Source organism: Schistocerca americana, chromosome 7 (assembly GCF_021461395.2).
Source record: "Schistocerca americana isolate TAMUIC-IGC-003095 chromosome 7, iqSchAmer2.1, whole genome shotgun sequence".
Classification (NCBI taxonomy): domain Eukaryota; kingdom Metazoa; phylum Arthropoda; class Insecta; order Orthoptera; family Acrididae; genus Schistocerca; species Schistocerca americana.
Window position 1 is genome coordinate 373,973,049 of NC_060125.1, and position 24,647 is coordinate 373,997,695.

Here is a 24,647-nt window from a genome sequence, read left to right on the forward strand (position 1 = left end):
TTTACCTGAAAGCTTTTTAGTGAGAGCATTCTTTATTTCGGTGCCGTAGTCAGACTTTAAACATTTTACTTTCTTCCCAAACTGATTTTCTACCATTTTCAAGAAAGTTTCTGATTTGGGAATTGTTTCATCTTCAGTAAATATAGAGTTTGGAGTTTGGAAATGAGAAAATTCATCTTTAAACAACAGAAAATACCTTACTACTCCTATCAAAGTGAGATTAATTTCAAAAACAAGTCAGCATGAATCACATCCATGGTATTTTCTACAATCTTCGTATTTGTCGAATGAGATTTGGTATGTTGTTTGCAATATATCCATATATAGAGCAAACCCATACGTACTCATTTCAGTCATCAGGATAAACAGTGCCATTTCTTTTCAGTGGGTCTCTAACATATGCGACATTTTGATGTGCTAACTTTTCGAGCCACATTTTAATTGAGATTGCTGTCATTCATTTGTTGGACTCCTTTGAACAAGACAACATTTTGTACAGCTGTCGCTCGTATCTGCATATTGCTACAGTTTCCAAATTGTCAGTGATTTTGAAAACTAAGAAGTCCTCATCTGGAGACTGAACATATCCTTTATCTAAGACATGAGTAGCATAAAATGAAAGTTTATATTCTCCTGAACAATGTCACATCACTGTTCTCCATTCTCTAAGTCAATGTTGCCCACTCAAGTTCCTTCTACTAGCATCGCCAATCGAGACTTTCATACATTGATATAGTTTTACTTAATTTATTAACCAGCCCATTCTAAATGTCATGCATTGTTGGTGCCAAAATTTTGGTACAAAGTAATTTCTCAATCAGGCTGCAAATTTATGTCATTTATATTGGCAGCAGGTAATTCAACATTGACTAGTGCTTTCATTTCAAACCTATTGACTCTTTGCTGTTGGATTTTTTGCTTATGTTATTTCTGTCTAATGTTACATTTGGGCATTCCCAGGCAAAATGTCCACACTGTTTGCAGTTGTGTGAATAGTGGTGTCTACAAAATGCTAAATATTTGTCATGTGGTTTGTTTCTGCAGTGTTTCTTTAAAAGTCCAGTTTTGTCGCATTTGAATTATTGAACTGTAGGCTATTTTGCTGACTTCCTTTGCCAAAATGTTCATTTTGTTTTGAGATGAAAAGATTTTGGGACATGTTTGACTGTTCTGTCTCATTTAATCTGTCTTCTCCCAGACATAAACATTCAAATAATATTTTTGTCGGATGTTGCTGCATTATCCCATGTGGTACAGAAGCGATGAAGTTTTGGTGTACCTAGTGAGGTGACGCAGTGGTTAGCACACTGGACTCGCATTTGGGAGGATGACATTTCAAACTCACTTCCAGCCTTCCTGATTTAGGTTTTCTGTGATTTCCCGAAATCTCTTCAAGCAAATGTGGGGATGGTTTTTTGAAATCGCATGGCCAATTTCCTTCCCTCATCATCCTCTAATACAAACTTGTGCTCTGTTTCTAATGACATAGAACTCATTGGTCTCGTTCTCCTCCCATTTTGGCAGTAACATTCGGAGAATTCGCAAATAATCTGGCTGTTTTTCATAGCTTCACCTTCTGCCACTGAATCTTGTGCATATTCTTGAATATGAATACAGTTCTGAATAGCTGACTTACTAGTATCGTATTTGTAACTAAACAAATTTCTCTCCAAACTTTCAATTGTTAAATCTGATATATTGCCATGTTGCGTTTCTAATTCTTCAAGCTTTTGACTAGCAGACTTACAGTTTACTATTTTCCTGGCTGTATTGCTGCTGAGATTCAAACCTACAGAAATTGCCTCTCATGATCTTTCTCAGCCCAAGACTTTACACTTTGTTCAGGTTTTCCTCCTGTTAGTTTAACTTTCTGTCTGGCTGCTACTGAATACAACTTTTTCGACTTTAATGTTAAGTCTAGTGTGAATCGCAAGGAGGCATAATTGACAGTATACTCGCCAAGCGGTGGCAGAACACACGCATGAAAGAAGAGCAAAATTAGGGCAGCTTTTGAAGCCAGTGGCACCTTCTTCTTCCAGCAGTATGGTTGAAGAGGAGGTAGAAGGACTTGAAAGATCTGGGAAAGGGGGTAGATTTTGGAAAAGTCGCCCAGAACTGTGGGTCTGGGGAGACTTACCAGACAGGACGAGAAGGAAAGACCGATTGTTGGGGACTGCATGAAAGGAGATTTGAAAATCTCAGAGTTTAAAGATGGAAGACAGGGTAATGTGCAAGACACAGATTACTGCTAAAATATTGTGTACGAGTTAATCAGAGTGTGAAGTTAAGTGCATTGTACATAACAAAGGTGGGAGGGAGATGGCAAAAAATAGACTGGTAAGAAAATTTAAGATGAAGGAAACTGACATGGAATGAAGAAAGAAGTAGTTACTGTGAAGAAAATGCTGAGGCGGAAGAAATTAACTCATGTTGAGGCAGACCTGTTAAAACTCCTGGAATCCCTGTATACCTTCTCCAATTAAATTTCACGAGGTCCTATTCCAAATACCATGCCGCTTCTGTCCACATTAAACCTACTAACAAACAACAGTACTTACATTTTGATAGTTGCCATCCTTTCCATGTCAACCACTCTCTCCTACACAGCTTTGGCATTCTAGGCAAACGTATTTGTTCGGATGCAGACTCTTTACGGCAGTACATCACCATTCTCACCCCAGCCATCACTGAACGTAATTACCTGACGAGTCTAGTTGAAAAGCAGATTTCCCCGGGCCATCACACCCAATCCTGGTACTGATGATTCCTCCAAAAAAATAACTTTGGAGCACTCAGTATTATCCTGGTTGGACTGTGGTAATCAGTTACTTCGACAGGGCCACGACTTCTAAAATCATGCTCTGAAATGAGATCCATTCCAGCTGAGATTTTGCCCACCACACCTAGAATAGCTTTTCATCGCACTGCCAATCTCCGCCATATTTTTGTCAGACCATATGGTTCTTCTGCTCCCACCTCTCTACCCTATGACTCCTACCCCTGTGACTGTCCCCACTGCAAGACATGCCCTGTGCATCCTTCTACCACCACCTATACCAGCCTGTAGCTGGCAAAACGTATACTATCAAAGGGAGAGCCACCTGTGAAACGACACGTCATAAGAGATGACTAAATGGATTACATGGTGCATCGTATCCATCGTGCATCGAGATCTTTAGCCCACTTTCTCGTTGTGGCATTGCAGTCCTGCCCATCCTCCATCTTTTGAGCAAGGACACCTTCCTGGGTGCGTTTTCCTCCACCCAATATGCAGTGTCATTTTCTGCGCCGATGAGGACCATGGAATTCTTTGCACCTCATATCTAGCATGGTAGCCAGTCTTTTGTGGTGGGGCCACCTTGTACCCTCTTGGTTGTAGCCCCCTGACTACACAGGGTCGCTCTGCTGATGCCTGTGTCGTTAACTCCCCACATATGCCAAAGAGTAGATGTCCAACACCCTGGGGCATCGGGACTCATGGCAATGGCCATCCTGCCAGGTGGCCTTTGCTGCATATGGATGGTACCCTTGGGGAGAGCCACTGGTCGGAGTGGGTGGCATCAGGGCAGATGACACACGATGAAGCATACCACACCATCACTTGCTGGTGATCAAACACAGCAGTCTCTAAGCATTCCGAGTCTCAGTACAATGCAGGGAAGTATGATCCTAAATTGTTCCCCCTCCCTGGCCACACCATGGGAGGAATGCCAGGCTAAGTATGGCAGTGAACCTTATTCGCACCGGTACCTCGTATGTACGATAGCTGATGGGGACTCCTTTGTCTCGATGAAGCCTCAGTTTTTCGTAGAGCATTTAGAGAACAAATTTGGGGAGGTGGAGGGCTTGTTCAAAATGCGGGCAGGGTCAGTCTTGATAAAAACGGCATCCTCTGTCCAGTTACGGGCATTATTCGCTTGTGACAAGCTGGAGGATGTTAACGTTACCATCACACCTCATAAGAGCTTAATTATAGTCCAGGGTAGCATATTCCACAGGGACCTTCTTTTGCAGCCTGACGGCGAGCTGCACGCCAACTTAGAGCGATGAGCAGTTCATTTCGTCTGGCACATCCATCGGAGTCTGAGGGATAATCAGATTGCCACCGGTGCCTTCATTTTGGACTTTGAGGGTTGCACATTACCCGAGAAGGTCAAGGTGTGATGCCAAGCCATATATCCCTCCCCCAATGCGGTGCTTTAAGTGCTGGAGGTCCTGCCATATACCCTTCCCGCTGTACTTCCAGCATCATGTGTCGAGATTGTGGACATCCATCTCATCCCAATACTCCATATGCCCCACTGTGTCAACTGCGGAGAGCATCATTCCCCTTGCTCATCACACTGCAGGATTTTACAGTGAGAAAGGAAAATCATTGAATACAAGACCCTGGACCGACTAACCTACACTGAGGCCAAGAGGAAATTTGAGCAGCTACATCCTGTGGCTATGGCCTCCTCTTATGCACTGCTACGAGAACAGTTGTAGCCCCATCAGTTCTGCTAGTTCCAGTCGGCTCTCAGAGCCGGAAGACTTCACCTGCCCCCTTGATTTGGGGGGGGGGGGGGGCACTTCTCTCCCTGTTGCTCCCGCACCACCTACCTCGGGAGCACTGTCCCCCCAACCATTCTACATCTACATCTATATCCATACTCCGCAAGCCACCTGACGGCATGTGGCGGAGGGCATCCTGAGTACCTCTGTCGGTTCTCCCTTCTATTCCAGTCTCGTATTGTTCGTGGAAAGAAGGATTGTCGGTATGCTTCTGTGTGGGCTCTAATCTCTCTGATTTTATCCTCATGGTCTCTTCGCGAGATATACGTAGGAGGGAGCAATATACTGCTTGACTCTTCGGTGAAGGTATGTTCTCGAAACTTTGACAAAAGCCCGTACCGAGCTACTGAGCGTCTCTCCTACGGAGTCTTCCACTGTAGTTTATCTATCATCTCCGTAACGCTTTCGCGATTGCTAAATGATCCTGTAACGAAGTGCGCTGCTCTCCGTTGATCTTCTCTATCTCTTCTATCAACCCTATCTGGTACGGATCCCACACTGCTGAGCAGTATTCAAGCAGTGGGCTAACAAGTGTACTGTAACCTACTTCCTTTGTTTTCGGATTGCATTTCCTTAGGATTCTTCCAATGAATCTCAGTCTGGCATCTGCTTTACCGATGATCAATTTTATATGATCATTCCTTTCTAAATCACTCCTAAAGCGTACTCCCAGATAATTTATGGAATTAACTGCTTCCAGTTACTGACCTGCTATTTTGTAGCTAAATGATAAGGGAACTATCTTTCTATGTACTCGCAGCACATTACACTTGTCTACATTGAGATTCAATTGCCATTCCCTGCACCATGTGTCAATTCGTTGCAGATCCTCCTGCATTTCAGTACAATTTTCCATTGTTACACCACGGCATCATCTGCAAAAAGCCTCAGTGAACTTCCGATGTCATCCATTGGGGACACCAGTCCCAGCTTCTCAACTGGAGAAGTGTAAGTTTTCTTTGGCTCCTCTCACTGGGAAGGAGTCTCTTGGGTCACTCCCTTCCCAGATTTCTGCTAGTGGTAAAGATGACACCAGCAAGTGGCTGAAATGTCCAAAAGCAGTTGGTCGTAGGGCTTCACGGTCATCCTCAGTCCTGGAGGCAGAATCAGTGAAGCCCTCCCAGCCATAGAAACCCAAGGATCAGCGAGAAAAATCCAGAAAGAAGACCCCCAAGACCAAGGGAATTGCAGTGGCACCCATATCACCGCTGCCTACAAGCTCTGCGTCTGAGGGTGAGGTAAAGATTCTGGCATCTGCTGAGGACCTAGATCTCGCCAGGCCGTCAGACACAATAGATATAGCCTGTTCAGGAAATAAGTTGGTGGCAGCAGGTGACCCTGAGGCGTAGCGTTCCTCATTGAGTGTTTCATGCCTTCTCAGTCTCACAATCATGTCATCCTCCAGTGGAATTGTGGCAGTTTTTTCCACCACCTGGCTGAGCTACGGCAACTGCTAAGCTTTACACCTGCTTTCTGCATTGCCCTCCAGGAAACCTGGTTCCCGGCAATGCGGTCTCCTGCCCTTCATGGCTACAGGGGATATTACAAGAACTGTAGTGAATATAATAAGAGTGTCAATTGGAGTTTGCATTTATGTCCTGAACTCAGTGTATAGTGAACCTGTACCCCTTCAAAGTCCTCTTGAAGCTGTGGCTGTCAGGATACGGATGATGCAGGAAATAACTGTCTGCAATGTATATCTTCCTCCAGATGGTGCAGTACCCCTGAAGAATTGGCTGCACTGATCGATTAACTCCCTGAACCTTACCTACTTTCGGGAGATTTTAATGCCCAGAACCCCTTGTGGGGTAGCACCATGCTTACTGGCTGCGGCAGAGATGTCGAAAATTTACTGTTCCAACTCAACCTCTGCCTCTTAAATACTGGGGCTGCCACACATTTCATTGTGGCTCATGGTAGTTACTTGGCCATTGATGTATCAATTTGCAGCCCAGGACTCCTCCCATCCATCCACTGGAGAACACGTGACGACCTGTGTGGTAGTGACCACATCCCCATCTTCCTGTCACTCCCCCGGCGTCATGCCCATGATTGCCTACCCAGATGAGTTTTAAACAAGACAGGCTGGGTAGCCTTCACCTCTGCTGTCACCGTTGAATCTCCCCCACATAGTGCCATCCATGTTGTGATTGAGCAGGTCACTACAACAATAATTTCTGCAGTGGAAAACTTGATCCCTCATTCTCTAGGTTGCCCCCAGTGAAAGACAGTCCCTTGGTGGTCGCCGGAAGTCATTGAGGCAATTAAAGAACATTGGCAAGCTCTACAGCTACATAAGTGGCACCCTTCCCTAGAGCAACTAATAGCCTTTAAGCAGCTCCCGCGTTCACCTGCTTATGAAATGACGGAAACAGGAGTGTTGGGTAGGTATGTGTCAACCATTGGGTGCCGAACGTCACCCTCATATGTCTGGACAAAGATCAGACGTCCTTTTGGGTACCAGACCCCAATAGGTGTCCTTGGCGTTAACATCAATGGTGTGCTCTCTACCAATGCAAACGCAATTTCCAAGCACTTTGCTGAGTAGTATGCTTGAGCCTCTGCATCGGAGAACTACCCCCCAGCCTTCCGCACCCTCAAATGACAGATGGAAAGGAAAGTTCTCTCGTTCACTACACACCACAGTGACCCCTATAATGCCCCATTTTCAGAGTGGGAGCTCCTCAGCGCCCTTGCACATGGCCCCAACATAGCTCCTGGGCTGGATCGGATCCACAGTCATAGATCAAACATCTCTTGTCTGACTACAAGCGATATCTCCTCGTCATCTTCAACCAGATCTGGTGTGATGGCATGTTTCCATCACAATGGCAGCAGAGCACCATCATTCAGGTGCTAAAACCCGGTAAAAATCCGCTTGATGTGGATAGCTATCAGCCTCACCAACATTCTCTGTAAGCTGCTGAAACATATGTTGTGTTAGCGGCTGGGTTGGGTTCTGGAGTCACATGGCCTACTGGCTCCATGTCAGGGCAGCTTCCGCCAGGGTCGCTCTACCACTGATAATCTTGTGTCCCTCGAGTCTACCTTCTGAACAGCCTTTTCCAGGTACCAGCATCTGGTTGCCGTCTTTTTTTTACTTATGTAAAGCATACGACACAACCTAGTGACTTCGTATCCTTGCCACATTGTATGAGTGGGGTTTCCAGGGCCCACTCCTGATTTTTATCCAAAACTTCCTGTCGTTCCGTATTTTCCATGTCCAAGTTCCTACCATAGTACCCCCAAATGCAGGAGAATGGCGTTCCACAGGGCTCTGTATTGAGTGTCTCTCTATTTTTAGTGGCCATCAACGGCTTAGCAGCAGCTGTAGGGCTGTCGGTCTCCCCTTCTCCGTATGCGGATGACTTCTGCATTTCGTATTGCTGCTCCACTACTGGTGTTGCTGAGCGGTGCCTACAGGGAGCCATTCACAAGGTGCAGTCATGGGCTCTAGCCCACGGCTTCCAGTTTTCAGCCGCGGAGTTGTGTGTCGTGCCCTTCTGTCGACACTGTACCAGTCATCCGGAACTTAAACCTTATCTTAATGATGATCCACTCACTGTAGTGGAGACGTGTCAATTCTTAGGGCTGGTTTATGATGCCCTATTGACTTGGCTACCTCACCTTCATCAGCTTAAGCGGGAGTGCTGGCAGCACCTCAACGCTCTCCGCTGCCTGAGCAACACCAACTGGGGTGCAGATCGCTCTACGCTGCTGCAGCTCTACAGAACCCTTATTCAATCCCGCCTTGACTATGGCCTGGTTTACGATTCGACGGCACCCACAGTGTTGCGTTTGCTCAATCTGTTCCACCACTGTGGCGTTCGCCTAGCGATGGGTGCTTTTAGAGCAAGTCCGGTGACCAGTGTCCTGGTGGAGGCCAGATTCCCTACATTGCGGATCCGACGTGCACAACTGCTCACCAGTTATGTTGCACACATTCATAGTTGTCCTGAGCATCCGAATTACTGTCTCCTTTTCCCACCTGCGACAGTGCATCTCCCACATTGGTGGCCCAGGTCAGGGCTCACAATTGCTGTTCTTGTGCGATCCTTTCTCTCCGAACTGGAGTCCTTCCCTTTATCACCTCTGCTTGAAGTCCATTCGCTTACACCTCCATGGTGTACATCTCAGCCAAAGCTTTGTCTGGACCTTTTGCATGGCCCTAAGGACTCCGTTAAGCCCGCCACTCTCTGCTATCACTTCCTCTTGGTTCTTCACGTGTTCTGGGACTCTGAAGTTGTTTACACCTATGGCTGGATAGCTGATGGTAATGTTGGCTTTGCCTATGTCCACAGAGGTCATATTGAACAGCATTCCTTGCCTGCTGGCTGCAGTGTATTCACTGCAAAGCTTGTGGCCATATCTCGTGCACTTCAGTACATCCGTTCCTGTCCTGGTGAGTTGTTTCTTCTCTGTTCTGACTCCCTGAGCAGCTTACAAGCTATCGACCAGTGCTACCCTCACCATCCTTTGGTAGCGAACATCCAGGAGTCCACCTCTGCCCTGGAACAGTCCAGTCGTTCAGTGTTGTTTGTGTGGACCCCAGGACACGTTGGAATCCCAGGAAACGAACTTGCTGACAGGTTGAACAAACAGGCTACATGGAAACCACACCTGGAGATGGGCGTCTCTGTAACTCACCTGCGTTCTGTCTTACGCTGCAAGGTTTTTTGGCTTTGGGAAACGGAGTGGCATAACAGTATGCACAACAGACTGCGTGTCATTAAGGAGACTGCGAATGTAAGGAAGTTTGCCCTGCGGGCTTCTCGCAGGGAATCAGTTGTCATTTGTCAACTCCACATTTGCCGTGCATGGCTCACACATGGTTACCTCCTCCGTCGCGAGAACCCACCTCCCAAATGACAGTCGTCAACCTCTTGCTGGACTGTCCACTTTTAGCCCAGCACCCTACCTTCGGTGTTGGGCGACAATGCCTCAACAGCAGCTATAGTTTTATTCGTGAGGGTGGGTTTTATCATTTGATTTGAGTTTTAGTGCATGTCCTTTGTCCCTCTGTGTCCTCCACCCTAGGGCTTTTAGGGTGGAGGTTTTAATGTGTTGCAGAGTGGCTGGCTTCTCCCTTTTTTTAACTCATAGTCAGCCAGCCATGGTAATCTGCTTTCTTGTTTTTAATTTCATCTCCCTGTTTCTTGCATCTCTCTGTGGTTTTCTTGTCCTGTTTTATCCATTGTGGAGTTTTTGTCCTCCTCTTGTTCTTCTGGTTCTTCCTTTCTCTGTTATTGTGCCATAAGCCATCTTTGTTTTCTTCTTTCCCTTGGGTAATTGTTCTACTGGGAACAAGGGACCAATGACCTCGCAGTTTGGTCGCCCCCCCCCCCCCCCCCCCCTTTTTAAACCAACCAACCACCAAATTATCAGTTAGGATAAACGGGCATCGGCAGAGGATTTATTTTGGCAACAAACAGTACCCTGAATGAGATTTTCACTCTGCAGCGGAGTGTGCGCTGATATGAAACTTCCTGGCAGATTAAAACTGTGTGCCCGACCGAGACTCGAACTCGGGACCTTTGCCTTTCACGGGCAAGTGCTCTACCAACTGAGCTACCGAAGCACGACTCACGCCCGGTACTCACAGCTTTACTTCTGCCAGTACCTCGTCTCCTACCTTCCAAACTTTACAGAAGCTCTCCTGCGAACGTTGCAGAACTAGCGCTCCTGAAAGAAAGGATATTGCGGAGACATGGCTTAGCCACAGCCTGGGGGATGTTTCCAGAATGAGATTTTCACTCTGCAGCGGAGTGTGCGCTGATATGAAATAGTTTTAATCTGCCAGGAAGTTTCATATCAGCGCACACTCCGCTGCAGAGTGAAAATCTCATTCTGGAAACATCCTCCAGGCTGTGGCTAAGCCATGTCTCCGCAATATCCTTTCTTTCAGGAGTGCTAGTTCTGCAAGGTTCGCAGGAGAGCTTCTGTAAAGTTTGGAAGGTAGGAGACGAGGTACTGGCAGAAGTAAAGCTGTGAGTACCGGGCGTGAGTCGTGCTTCGGTAGCTCAGTTGGTAGAGCACTTGCCCGTGAAAGACAAAGGTCCCGAGTTCGAGTCTCGGTCGGGCACACAGTTTTAATCTGCCAGGAAGTTTCAAACAATACCCTGTTGCAGAGCATGCTCAACATGACACTCATGACCTCAGTGCCTGTTTCACCACATGCACCATCTGGATTCTTCCCTCAGACAACAGTTTCTCAGAAATGTACAGGTGGGAACTAACGCTACAAGAAGTCCTTGGTTCTCGGCACCCACCTGGCCTTAATTGACGATAATTTCTTCAGTCTCAGCATTTCTTCATAGTAACTACTCCTTGCTTCAGTTCATTTTAGTTTTCTACATCTTTTATTTCTCGCTGTTCCCCTCTCATCTCTGTCACGTACAATGCACTTAGCTTTTCACTCTTATTAACGCGTGCGCAATGTGTTAGCAGTAATCTCTGACTTGCATATTACCGTGCCTTCCATCTTTAAACTCTTAGGTTTTCAAATCTCATCTGGTGCAGTCCCCAGCAATCAGTCCTTCCTTCTCATCCCATCCGGTAAGTGTCTCCTGACCTGCAGTTCTGGGCGACTTTTTCAAAATCCAACCCTTTTCTTAGACCTCTACAGTCCATTTCCTTCACCCCCTCTTCCTTCCCCTTCAGCCCTTCTGCTAGGAGAAGGAGCCACTGGGCTCCAAAAGTGTGCATAATTATAACCTGCTTTAATGCGTGTGTGTCACCACTTGGCGAGTAGATTTTTTTGTCTATCCAGTTGTCAAGGGAACATAATTGACATTTCTGTAATGATCCTCTGACAAAAGTTCCAACGGTGACTTAATAGAATGCATTGATAATAGACAAATTTATTATGTGAACTTAAAGCACCTAACTGACTTTTCTGACTGTACTTTGACTAACAAAAAGTAATCCGTGACTTTCATTCACTGCAACTAACATGCCATCTGATGCTACTTCCAATTATTTGTTGATATGCTGTGTGTCACAGATCTGTTTGTGTGCTCCTTTATAGTAGCTGACAAATAGTTACATATCTAATTTTTACTTGTGTGTATCTAGCCCCATAACCTCTTGATAAATTCTTTTTTTAGGGATAAGTAACTATTTTGATATACTTAAAGGAGTATACTTTAACATAACTTACTCACTTGCGATATGCCTGAAGAAGAAACAACAGACAACTGACTGAGCTAAGAGTAATTAATATGTACAGCATTATCAAAAAGTAAATGGAAAATATGTAAAAGCACCTTACTCAACATATAACAAGATGATGTAGAAAAGTGGCTAACTCTCAACAAAGATTCTCCCACAGAACTCATTATGCAGCTTCCTTGGCCATTCCTTCTATTTGGGGAGCTTATCACACACAGGGACAGAGCTGTTTGAGAGGCTCTTAATGCCACCAAATGTATATATCTACTGAAGAGGGGCAGAGCATGCACTTCAGCACTGGTACAGCATCATTCATTTCCATTGATCCCTCAGTATGCTCCCCAGCCCTTGTACACAATGCTAAATGTTAAGTGATCAATGACTTGCACTCTAATGATCATTTCCCAATCTGGATTCACCTGCCAGATAGAGCAGTGAGCAAAAGACAGCTGCCACAATGATTGTTTAGTATACAAACTGGAAGCTGTGTCTGTACAGTGTCACAGTGTCCAGAAAAGGGTGTACCATATTACGAGGCATGTTTTTTAAAAGTACCTTTTTGCCACACTGTGGCCGCAGCGCTGTGATCGGCGTTCTGCACATGCGCACTGGGTACCTACATCTGTTGTCTATGCACTGACGCCATTACAGTCTGATTCTTCCTTGTTTATGTTGTGTACTGAGTGTTTAAGATACCTCCGATAATCGTTAGTCCCACCGACTGTGAAGTATAGGCTGTTATAAGATTTCTTAGTGCTAAAGGCCTAAAAGCGATTGATATTCATTGTGAGATCTGTGCAGTTTACAGAGAAAACATTATGAGTGATTGAATGGTAAGAAAGTGGGTGAGAGCATTTAAAGATGGCCGCACAAATGTGCATGATGAAAAACAGAGTAGGCATCCTTCGGTCTTTAATGAAAGTTTGGTGCAGGAAGTGGACAATAAGGTGAGAGAAAACAGATACTTTACAATTTCCTCCTTGCGGGATGACTTTCCTAATGTTTCTCGTAGTGCTTTGTATGGCATTGTGACTGAGCACTTGAATTACCGAAAATTGTGCACACGTTGGGTACCGAAAATGTTGACAGATGTGCACAAAACCAAATGTTTAGACAGTGCATTGACTTTCCTTGAGCGGTACCACAACGACGGTGATGATGATTTCTTAAGCCAAATAGTTACTGGCGATGAAACATGGGTGGCCTACGTCACACCAGAATCAAAGCAACAGCCCATGAAATGGCAGCATTCAGATTCACCCAGAACATTGAAGTTTAATTTCTGCCCAGAAAATCAGGTGCACAGTTTTTTGGGACAGAAACGGAGTATTGCTTGTGGAATTTCTGCCTCGTAATGAGACAATCAATGCAGCAGCTTACTGTAAGACATTGCACAATCTGCGCCGTTCAATTCAGAACAAAAGACGTGGCAAGTTGAGCAAGGGCATTGTTTTGCTGCAAGGCAATGCCCATCTGCATGTGACGAATCAGACCAAAGATCTCATCACATCTTTTCGATAGGAAACTCTAGATCATCCTCCGTACAGCCCCAATCTTGCGCCCAGTGACAATAATCTGTTCCTGCACTTGAAGAAACACCTGGGCGGTCAGCGCCTTCAAGACGACGATGAAGTCAAAACAGTGGTGATGCAGTGGTTAACAAGCCAGGCGACAGACTTCTATAAGGAGGGTATTCAAAAACTGGTACAACATTATGACAAGTGCCTCAATATTGATGGAAATTATGTAGAAAAGTTGATTAAGGTACAGGCTTTCATGTAAAAATAAATTATTGAGATATCTTAGCACGTCTTTTTTTAATTTCAAAATGGTACTTACATAAAAAACACATCTTGTACCAATATTATCCACCACACTGCTCAAGTATCCATACAAGAGTCTTCAGACCAGCTACAAAGCAGACCTGTCCCCTTGTAGTGCGAGGTATGCAACTCCTCAAGATTGCAGCTTTTCATAGGTTCAAGAGTCAGCTGACTGAGGGTGACATCTCATTGAATTATTTAAGGAGAGCATGAAGAGATCATAGCAGTGGGTCTTGATTTTATAGGCCAACCCACTAGAAGTATAGTTGTATAGGAGACAAGTCAGGAGGAGATGGAGTAATTCACATTCACTGCTGCATTGTGAATAGAAGTCTCTTGACCAACCCATGAGATGTTGCCCACACAATAGCAAAACATTTTGACAGACTTAACACCTTCGTCTGTCAGATTCAACTCCTCAGAGTGATTGATGAGAGAGGTTGTTGCAACTTTAGTTCAACCAATGATCAGCAGGTCTTTGTCCATATTGAACTGGATTGTGTGAAGCACGTGATACATAACCTGGTCACAGTGTGAGACAATACAGCAAGTTGCAACATCTCTCAGGAATAAGTAAAGATGTCCTAACCCTCTTTAATTATCTTTATCTGACAGGAAAGTTGCCCAACTCATGAAAGGAAGCCATTTTCATCACCCTCCCAGAAGCTGAGTCCAATTAGCTCCTTGTCAATTGTGTTGGATATATGTAGGAGTGAGTGGTCAGCTGTCACCGTTTCTGCGTCTAAGATTCTGGAAAGTCCCTTAGTGATTTTTAGTGTGGTTTCAGGGAGTATCATTCTACCTCCAAAAACCTTACCAGTATCACTTCACCTCTAAAAACCTGTTCCCACTGGAAGGGTCTATACAGCAGCCTTTGCTGTGAAGATATCATTAAGTGATATAATTTTTGACATTGCAAAGGCCTATTATATACTACATTGAGGTGTGATATCCATAGGTAACTCCTTGAATGGGGCTTCTGAGGCTATATTCTCATCTGTGCAGAATACTTCCTGTCCTACTGTTGTTTTAAATAGTGGTGTCTGTGACCACATGTATGAACACTTTGATCAAGAGAACAGTGTCCTTCAGTGTCAGCAGTAAGAAATCCTCCCCAGTGTGTGTTGTTTGGGGCCGAGTTCTCCACCTTTGTTTCCTCTTCCAGCCTTGCAGTAACAACTTCTCCTTTGCATCTAATAAGAGTAACTGACATAGAAGACAGGTTTTAACTTTTCAACTGTAAAGTCTGAGCATGTCCTTTTTAACCATTCATGTTCTGTTTTACAATTGTGTGAACTGATGTTGAGGGACACATTGCTTTCTCACCAGTGGAAATACATCAGTTATGACTGTGAGAGATTGGACATTCTTGGGCCCTTTGTGGAGAACTGACTGCGTTTTATAGAGATGAGTGTGGCTTGTTTTAAAGTGCCATGTCAATGTTTGAACATATTATTATTCCCAGAATTGGTTTGGATTTCAGAAATTTTAAGAATAAATGCATTCTAAATTTAACGTCCTGTCCATACGAAAAAATCTTCACTTCATTCTTGTAAGAAGTAACTTCAGAAGATAGTTACATTAACAATTATATGTCACTTGTGGTTCGTTAGGTCACTGTTGACATCTGGACGAATCCTTGACCAGCAGAACTATCAACTGAGAACTCCATGACAGACTATGTATTAACATTTGTAGTAAAACATTTTTGTCTATAAAGTTCATTGCAAATAAATTACATTCACAAATAGTGTGACATCACAACTATAAAGATTTTGCAAATAAACTTTCAGTTCTCTCTCTCTCTCTCTCTCTCTCTCTCTCTCTTTCTCTCTTGTGTGGCATTGCTTTCCTAAAGATTCAGATATGTGGGATTAATTGTTGTTGAAGGAAAAAGAGTACTTCTGTTCTCTGTTTTTAGCAAAGTTCTTGTCGGAAATGACAAGTATGATTTATATTAAGGCAGCGTCAATGTACTTGAAAGTATTGGTGGAAGTAAACTTTAAAACTTCACTTGCCAGAGACAGCTTTCTCATGTAAGATAAAAGATATGACTAACAAGTTTGTGTTAGTAAATTGAGTGATATTGATAAAAAAAACTTCATTTGATGCTTTCTCTGCTTCTAATTTAAAAAGCATACTGAGACTTCTGATGTTTTAGGTTGGAGCACTTACGGATGCATCAGCAGCATAAAGGCCATGAAGCCATGCATGCTGAAATGATCCTTATACTGGCTGTAACACTAGTTGTAGCCCAAGTAGCATTGGTTGAGTGGAAGAAACGTCATTTTCGTTCCTATCAGGTACTTTTCTTACTGTTACATTCTTCATTCAGCTAACATTAAAATACTAAAGGAAAAAAAAGAAAAAAAATTCTGTAAGTCGTGTATATTGATTCCTTGCATCTCATAGATTTTATTTCTTTGTAAGAATCCATACTGAGAACTAATAATATCTTGATCTTTTTAGGAGATTGAGATGGGGGCATGAAGACTTCTTCCTAAATTTTAAAAATACATTTTGTGTTCAAATGTGGCCACTTAATTTATTGTTCACCTGAGCTCAATGTACTATCATTACAGTATTTAATCTTTGATAATGCTTTCCTCTAAGTTCTGATTCATGGAATTTGAAATATATTTCAATTTATCCTTAAGTTGGGTGGCGGACAATGTTTGCTCAGTTTTTGTGAAAACTGGTCAGATACATGATTGGCAAGTTCATCGCAAAACTGATGTTTTGGAGTGGATGCTCACCTAAGGGTGTCTTCCAGTTTGTACATTCTGACCCTCTTCCTTTGCTGATGTAATAAATGTGCATAATTTAAACTGTCTCTTACCGCTAGTCTAGCATATATTTCCCTAATCCACACTATCATTATGTCTTCTTGTAATAATCACTTGGTCTATTCCCTGTCAAAACGTGGGTAGTTCATTAATAAACAAATGGGATGGGAAACAAAAAGCATACAGAATCAGAGAAACAAACAACAGTTGATTGCAAACTGATTGGGACAAACAGTGACTTGGCTGATCTATTTACTGGAGAAATGGAAAGTTTTTGGGTTTGGAGGAGATGGAACAGCAGGGGGGGGGGGGGGGGGGGGGAGGATCACATCAGTTTGAACTTGAAGGAGCCTGCAAGGGAGATTTTAAAGTCAGACCACTAGAAACAAAGTTGAGAAAAAAAGTGTTCAATGAAAATATAGTCATTGTAGTACAGAAAGGGGTACTGGAAAGATACAATAATGGAGGGAATAAAGTTAGCTGCTTACTGTATCTTTGATGCATTGAGTATTCGCAGGCAAATAAACAAGACACAGAGTTTTTCTAAGCTTTCAGACTCAGAGATAACTATCAGAAACATAAAAACTCGGTTGCACTGCAGCCTGACTGGGATGAGGGGCTGTGCCAGGTACAGTGAATAAGAGGAATAACAGAGGCAGAAATGGAATGAATAGGAACATGGTAACAGTGAGCCTATGTGGTTCAGAAAGCAGAAGTTGCATGTGGAAAACTGTAAAGTTGATGAAATTGCATGTTCAGGAAACAATGTTCTGAAAGAGGGCGTTGGGAGGAAAGGAGATCAGAGCGCCAGGATGGCCATGGAGAGAAAACTGTGTTTGTTGTTTAAAGGAGCAATAGATGTGGAGCAGGGAATAGTGAAGACTGATGCTAGGAGGAAAATAGGATCAAAGGCTATGTTGTGGAGACAATTACAGTCTGTATAACTCACAGAAGGGGAGAGGGCACCTAGACGGCCCCATTTATGAAGCCGCTGTTGAAGTGAAACATGTTCTGCTCAGCATTGTGTTCTACTACTGTGTGTTCAGCTTTGCCCTTGACCACATTTTGGTAAGTGGCTTGCATACAAGTGGACAATTAGTTGACAACCATGCACACACAAATTATACAGAAGTTACTGTAGAGTGGGCATGTGACATGATTGCAGCAGATGGCCCTGGCTCTGACAGGGTAGGATAAGCTAGTGACAGAACTGACAGATGGATCTTTCCCAAGGAGATGACCCATGTGGCAAGGGGTTGAGAGGAAGTATAGTGCAAAGCTGAAACCAAGAATGTTCCACAGTGTGGATATGTGGCCTAATACCATTGTGAGAGGTGGGAAGAATTATCCTAATTTTAGGACTCGAAGGAAAACAGTTAAAGTTCTGACAGAGGAGGGATATTGAGTAACAAGTGGATACCTCATTTGCAGCTGGTTAGTGTGGGTGGTTTAAGAATTAAGGGCATATGTGGATATGGCATAAGAGATCTCTTTGCATCCTAGGCTTGGAGTTTAATCCTTGGCTGTGAAGGCCTTTGTAAAACCTTCAGCGTACAGGACAAGGGATTCTTTGTCACAGCAGATACACTTTCCATGAATGGTAGACTGTATGGGAGGGGCATTTTAGTGTGGAAGGGTTGGCAGTTATTAGACTGTTCATACACGGTGTGCTCTATATGGCTGGAAATTTTCACGGAGCCATCAGCAGGCTGGAGGTCAACACCCAAGAAGGGAGTCTGTTGAACTGATAATGAATAGGTGAAGAAGAGAAGTTGTTAAAGTTGCAAAGGAGTGGGTATAGAGTGTCAGCCCTAGGTTCAGAGCATGAAAATATAATTAACGATCTCAAATCAGACAACTTATGTAGGATATTGGGTAGCTAAGAAGTGTTCCTTCAGAGGTGACTGAGACTAATGAGAATGCCGAGCTGGTGACCAGCCACAAAGATATGCTCCCTTCATCACTCGTTACCACACATAAGGAACAGCTCATTGCATTCACTGCCATGTCTTCGGCTACTTCTTGTAGAGCTCTAACATGTTAAATATTCTCATCATTACTGTCTGTGCCGCCCCCCCCCCCCCCCCCTTACAAAGTGATATTCCAGCACCTATCCATTTTTCTCTCCTATTCCCAACCAATATTTTCTGCCGGGGTCAACAGTGGCAAGCGAGTGCTTGTGGATTGCTAATACTGGAAAGTCATTTATAATTGTTCTATTTTTCAAATATTCTAAAAACAATTGAGTTGTTGTTATGCTACCTACCAAACAAAAGAAAGCAAATGATACTCTTTGGAAACTTTAATACTAATTTTCTGAAAGATTCACGTAAAAGTAACTGTTTGGAAATGCTCTGTAACACTTGTAATGTGAGTTCTGTTGTTGGTTTTTCCCACCAGAATTACACAGGAAAGCAGTACACTGATAGACAAACTATTTGTCGGTGAACAGTTAGTCAAGTGATATAAATGTTTATCCAGTAGTGGGTCGCCTCACTGACCATGGTGCACAACTGCCGTTACTAATCAAGCTACCTGGTTACAGTGAAGTAGTATCATGGAAAACAGTTTGAGTAATTGATGTACTGACAACCGAAAGTTTCGGGGCAGCCTGACAGGAAGCTAACTGGACAGATGTGTATAATATCGTGGATGTTAATTTCAATTATTTCCTCTCTCTGTAATTGTCTCAAGTTTCCTGCCACTAATAACTTCATACCATGATATGGATTTTACCCACTCTCTATTTATTTGCTACTGTAAAGCTAGTGTTCTCGAAGAGAATTTGTAATCTTTTGGCCCTTTACTGAAACAAAAATATTGTTGCTCTTTCTGTATGTATGTAACCCTATAGTTCTATAATTGATACAAATTAACAACTAAATTCTTGTTTTCAGTTTATTACTTTGCTGGCATTGTGGATAATTCCACAGGTCATGTCACTACAAAATCGATGGTGGCGCTTCATTTTCTTTTGGCTACTTTTTTCCTGTATAACAGGATTTATTGTTCGAAAAGCTATGCAAAAACCAATACTGGGAACAACCCCAAGGTGAGAATTGATCAATTTAGTGGTTGTTAGCATGTGTAAACAAATAGCAAGTGCAACAGTTAATCATGTTCTTTACACATAATGTATAATGAAAAACAAAAAAAGAGTGTGTGTGTGGTGTGTGTGTGTGTGTGTGTGTGTGTGTGTGTGTCTGTGTCTGTCTGTCTGTCTGTCTGTCTGTCTCAAAAATGAAGCACATTTTCTCATTCACTATACTGCTACTCACAGTTATAATGGATAGTATATAATATTCTAATAGTTTATACTGAAAGTGTGTTTTTGGAGTCTTAGTTAAATGGATTCATTGAAGACAGTTGATGATGTATGTGTATTTGCTCTCTTTGGAACAACAGTTGCTGCAGAAAAATTCAGAAACTCATAATGAAAAGTATTGTCTTCAGTGTCTTAAAAAGAAAAAGCCTTTCATTGTATGACACTAGGTTGTCTATAGATACTCAAGCTGGATTATTTTGGTATAGTGCCCAGATTTGCATTTTGTGTCAGTCATTAAGATTTGTTGGATATGTGGTCGAGTATGAATGGAAGAGCAGTCCACAGTTTACCACTGAGAACTAAATATAGTTATAATTAGTTCTCTAAAGAAATCACTAAAACATATTTACCCCATTTCTCATTTTATTAGCAGTATACTGATAATAGATAGGGGAGCTGCCCTGATCGCTGAATGCTCATCTGCCACCCAGAACTTATGAATACTTACTAGAGTTGGCTCCTAGGTGTGCACATCTCACTCAGTGACATCCCTGATGAGCATTAGGATTTAGGTTTTTTGATGTAGGGGCCACATCAGCACCCTCATGTTCGTGGAATATTCCTCAAACCACTCTGACAAGATTCGAGAAAAGTTGTATGGTGCTTGTCTGATAGGACATATGGTTTACCTGAAGATAAATTAAGAGGTGCACTTGATTGGACAATGTTGTTGTTGTTGTGGTCTTCAGTCCTGAGACTGGTTTGATGCAGCTCTCCATGCTACTCTATCCTGTGCAAGCTTCTTCATCTCCCAGTACCTACTGCAACCTACATCCTTCTGAATCTGCTTAGTGTATTCATCTCTTGGTCTCCCTCTACGATTTTTACCCTCCACGGTGCCCTCCAATGCTAAATTGGTGATCCCTTGATGCCTCAAAACATGTCCTTCCAACCGATCCCTTCTTCTAGTCAAGTTGTGCCACAAACTTCTCTTCTCCCCAATCCTACTCAATACCTCCTCATTAGTTACGTGATCTACCCACCTTATCTTCAACATTCTTCTGTAGCACCACATTTCGAAAGCTTCTATTCTCTTCTTGTCCAAACTAGTTATCGTCCATGTTTCACTTCCATACATGGCTACACTCCATACAAATACTTTCAGAAACGACTTCCTGACACTTAAATCTATACTCGATGTTAACAAATTTCTCTTCTTCAGAAACTATTTCCTTGCCATTGCCAGTCTACATTTTATATCCTCTCTACTTCGACCATCATCAGTTATTTTACTCCCTAAATAGCAAAACTCCTTTACTACTTTAAGTGTCTCATTTCCTAATCTAATTCCCTCAGCATCACCCGACTTAATTTGAGTACATTCCATTATCCTCGTTTTGCTTTTGTTGATGTTCATCTTATATCCTCCTTTCAAGACCGAGCGAGGTGGTGCAGTGGTTAGACACTGGACTCGCATTCGGAAGTACGACGGTCCAATCCCGCTTCCGGCCATCCTGATTTAGGTTTTCCGTGATTTCCCTAAATCACTCCAGGCAAATGCCGGGATGGTTCCTCTGAAAGGGCACAGCCGACTTCCTTCCCCATCCTTCCCTAATCCGATGAGACCGATGACCACGCTGTCTAGTCTCCTTCCCCAAACCAACCAACCAACCAACCTCCTTTCAAGACACTGTCCATTTCGTTCAACTGCTCTTCCAAGTCCTTTGCTGTCTCTGACAGAATTACAATGTCATCGGCGAACCTCAAAGTTTTTACTTCTTCTCCATGGATTTTAATACCTACTCCGAATTTTTCTTTTGTTTCCTTTACTGCTTGCTCAATATACAGATTGAATAACATCGGGGAGAGGCTACAACTCTGTCTCGCTCCTTTCCCAACCACTGCTTCCCTTTCATGCCCCTCGACTCTTATAACTGCCATCTTTTTTCTGTATAAATTGTAAATAGCCTTTCGCTCCCTGTATTTTACCCCTGCCACCTATAGAATTTGAAAGAGAGTATTCCAGTCAACATTGTCAAAAGCTTTCTCTAAGTCTACAAATGCTAGAAACGTAGGTTTGCCTTTTCTTAATCTTTCTTCTAAGATAAGTCGTAAGGCTAGTATTGCCTCACGTGTTCCAACATTTCTACGGAATCCAAACTGATCTTCCCCGAGGTCCGCTTCTACCAGTTTTTCCATTCGTCTGTAAAGAATTCGCATTAGTATTTTGCAGCTGTGACTTATTAAACTGATAGTTCGGTAATTTTCACATCTGTCAACACCTGCTTTCTTTGGGATTGGAATTATTATATTCTTCTTGAAGTCTGAGGGTATTTCGCCTGTCTCATACATCGTGCTCACCAGATGGTAGAGTTTTGTCATGACTGGCTCTCCCGAGGCCATCAGTAGTTTTAATGGAATGTTGTCAACTCCCGGGGCCTTGTTTCGACTCAGGTCTTTCAGTGCTCTGTCAAACTCTTCACGCAGTATCTTATCTCCCATTTCGTCTTCATCTACATCCTCTTCCATTTCCATAATATTGTCCTCAAGAACATCGCCCTTGTATAAACCCTCTATATACTCCTTCCACCTTTCTGCCTTCCCTTCTTTGCTTAGAACTGGGTTGCCGTCTGAGCTCTTGATATTCATAAAAGTGGTTCTCTTCTCTCCAAAGGTCTCTTTAATTTTCCTGTAGGCAGTATCTATCTTACCCCTAGTGAGACAAGCCTCTACATCCTTACATTTGTCCTCTAGCCATCCCTGCTTAGCCATTTTGCACTTCCTGTCGATCTCATTTTTGAGACGTTTGTATTCCTTTTTGCCTACTTCATTTACTGCATTTTTATATTTTCTCCTTTCATCAATTAAATTCAATATTTCTTCTGTTACCCAAGGATTTCTACTAGCCCTCGTCTTTTTACCTACTTGATCGTCTGCTGCCTTCACTACTTCATCCCTCAGAGCTACCCATTCTTCTTCTACTGTATTTCTTTCCCCCATTCCTGTCAATTGTTCCCTTATGCTCTCCCTGAAACTCTCTACAACCTCTGGTTCTTTCAGTTCATCCAGGTCCCATCTCCTTAAATTCCCACCTTTTTGCAGTTTCTTCAGTTGCAATCTGCAGTTCATAACCAATAGATTGTGGTCAGAATCCACATCTGCCCCAGGAAATGTCTTACAATTTAAAACCTGGTTCCTAAATCTTTGTCTTACCATTATATAATCTATCTGATACCTTTTAGTATCTCCAGGATTCTTCCAGGTATACAACCTTCTTTTATGATTCTTGAACCAGTGTTAGCTATGATTAAGTTATGCTCTGTGCAAATTTCTAGAAGGCGGCTTCCCCTTTCATTCCTTCCCCCCAATCCATATTCACCTACTATGTTTCCTTCTCTCCCTTTTCCTACTGACGAATTCCAGTCACCCATGACTATTAAATTTTCGTCTCCCTTCACTACCTGAATAATTTCTTTTATCTCGTCACACATTTCATCTATTTCTTCACCATCTGCAGAGCTAGTTGGCATATAAACTTGTACTTCTGTAGTAGACATGGGCTTTGTGTCTATCTTGGCCACAATAATGCGTTCACTATGCTGTTTGTAGTAGCTAACCCGCTCTCCTATTTTTTTTATTCATTATTGAACCTACTCCTGCATTACCCCTATTTGATTTTGTATTTATAACCCTGTAATCACCTGACCAAAAGTCTTGTACCTCCTGCCACCGAACTTCACTAATTCCCACTATATCTAACTTTAACCTATCCATTTCCCTTTTTAAATTTTCTAACCTACCTGCCCTATTAAGGGATCTGACATTCCACACTCCGATCCGTAGGACACCAGGTTTCTTTCCCCTGATAACAACGTCCTCCTGAGTAGTCCCCGCCCGGAGATCCGAATGGGGGACTATTTTACCTCCGGAATATTTTACCCAAGAGGACGCCATCATCATTTAATCATACAGTAAAGCTGCATGTGGTTGCACCTACGGTACGGCCATCTGTATCGCTGAGGCACGCAAGCCTCCCCACCAACGGCAAGGTCCATGGTTCATGGGGGGGATTGGACAATAGGATCCTATATTTTATACCATGTAAACATCTCCCACATGAGAACACCTCCATCACCTGTTGGCAGGCAGGACACATTGGCTCATGTAATTTCCAACATACTTGTATCTTGCTATCTGTGTGTACCAATAAAACACGAAGAGATGTTGGGAAGTATCAAACAAGCAGACCCCAAGTCAGTCTTGACCTCTGATGATAACTCTGTGACATATTTTGAGGTCTGCTCAACTCTTGGCAATATTACTCTTCTTGTGGTAGCAATAAATCAGTATTATTCTTCTTCTGTAGTGCTACAGCCCCTGTTGAGCCTTGGCTGCTTCATCTACTTTCCTCCACTCTTAACAATTATTTTGCAACTCTTTTCCACCCCCAGCCTCCTATGTTGGTGAGGTCTTCTATTACACCATCAATCCACCTTCTTCTAGGTCTCCCTTTCCATCTAGAGCAGTATTAGTGAACCTATTCCCTGCCACGCATTAGTGGGCATTTCAGTTTTCATGGAGGGTGGTAGGCAGTTGGGGGTTAAAGATATTTTCATTAGGTTTTCATAAAAAAAAATTGGCATAAAATATTTGGTAATTACTTATTATTACGAGGGGCATTTGAAATGTTCGAGAGATGGCGCTGCTGGCGTGTATCGAGATCATGTTTAGTTAGTAGCATCTTTGGAAAGAACCATACCAAGTTTCAGCCATATTGATCTATTTCTTTGTGTTTGGCATTCATATGAATCCAGGAAGTAGAGTGATTGTCAAAAAATGGACGAAAAAGAATTTTGCGTGGTGATTAAACATTACTTTATGAAAGGCAAAACGCCTCAGGAGACTAAAGAGAAGCTTGATAAACATTATGGTGACTCTAAACCTTCGGTTAGAACAGTTTATAAGTGGTTTCAAAATTTTCGGAGTGGCCATATGGGCACAAGTGATGCTGAATGTTCTGGACGCCCTGTGAAGGTTACGTCTCCAGAA

General features: G+C 43.0%; 1 protein-coding gene and 1 non-coding gene across 2 annotated transcripts in view; one reads left to right on the forward strand and one right to left on the reverse strand.

Moving 5' to 3' along the window:
• Positions 1-24,647, forward strand: part of LOC124622017 (RING finger protein 121) — a 103,578-nt gene that overhangs the window by 7,982 nt on the left and 70,949 nt on the right. Inside the window, exons 3-4 of the mRNA XM_047147569.1 lie at positions 15,709-15,850; positions 19,231-19,385. Of these exons, the coding sequence (XP_047003525.1) occupies positions 15,709-15,850; positions 19,231-19,385 (297 nt within the window). The remainder of the gene's footprint in view (positions 1-15,708; positions 15,851-19,230; positions 19,386-24,647) is intronic.
• On the reverse strand, positions 10,059-10,133 carry Trnas-uga. The gene has a single exon. It is a non-coding gene; the product is annotated as a tRNA-Ser (tRNA).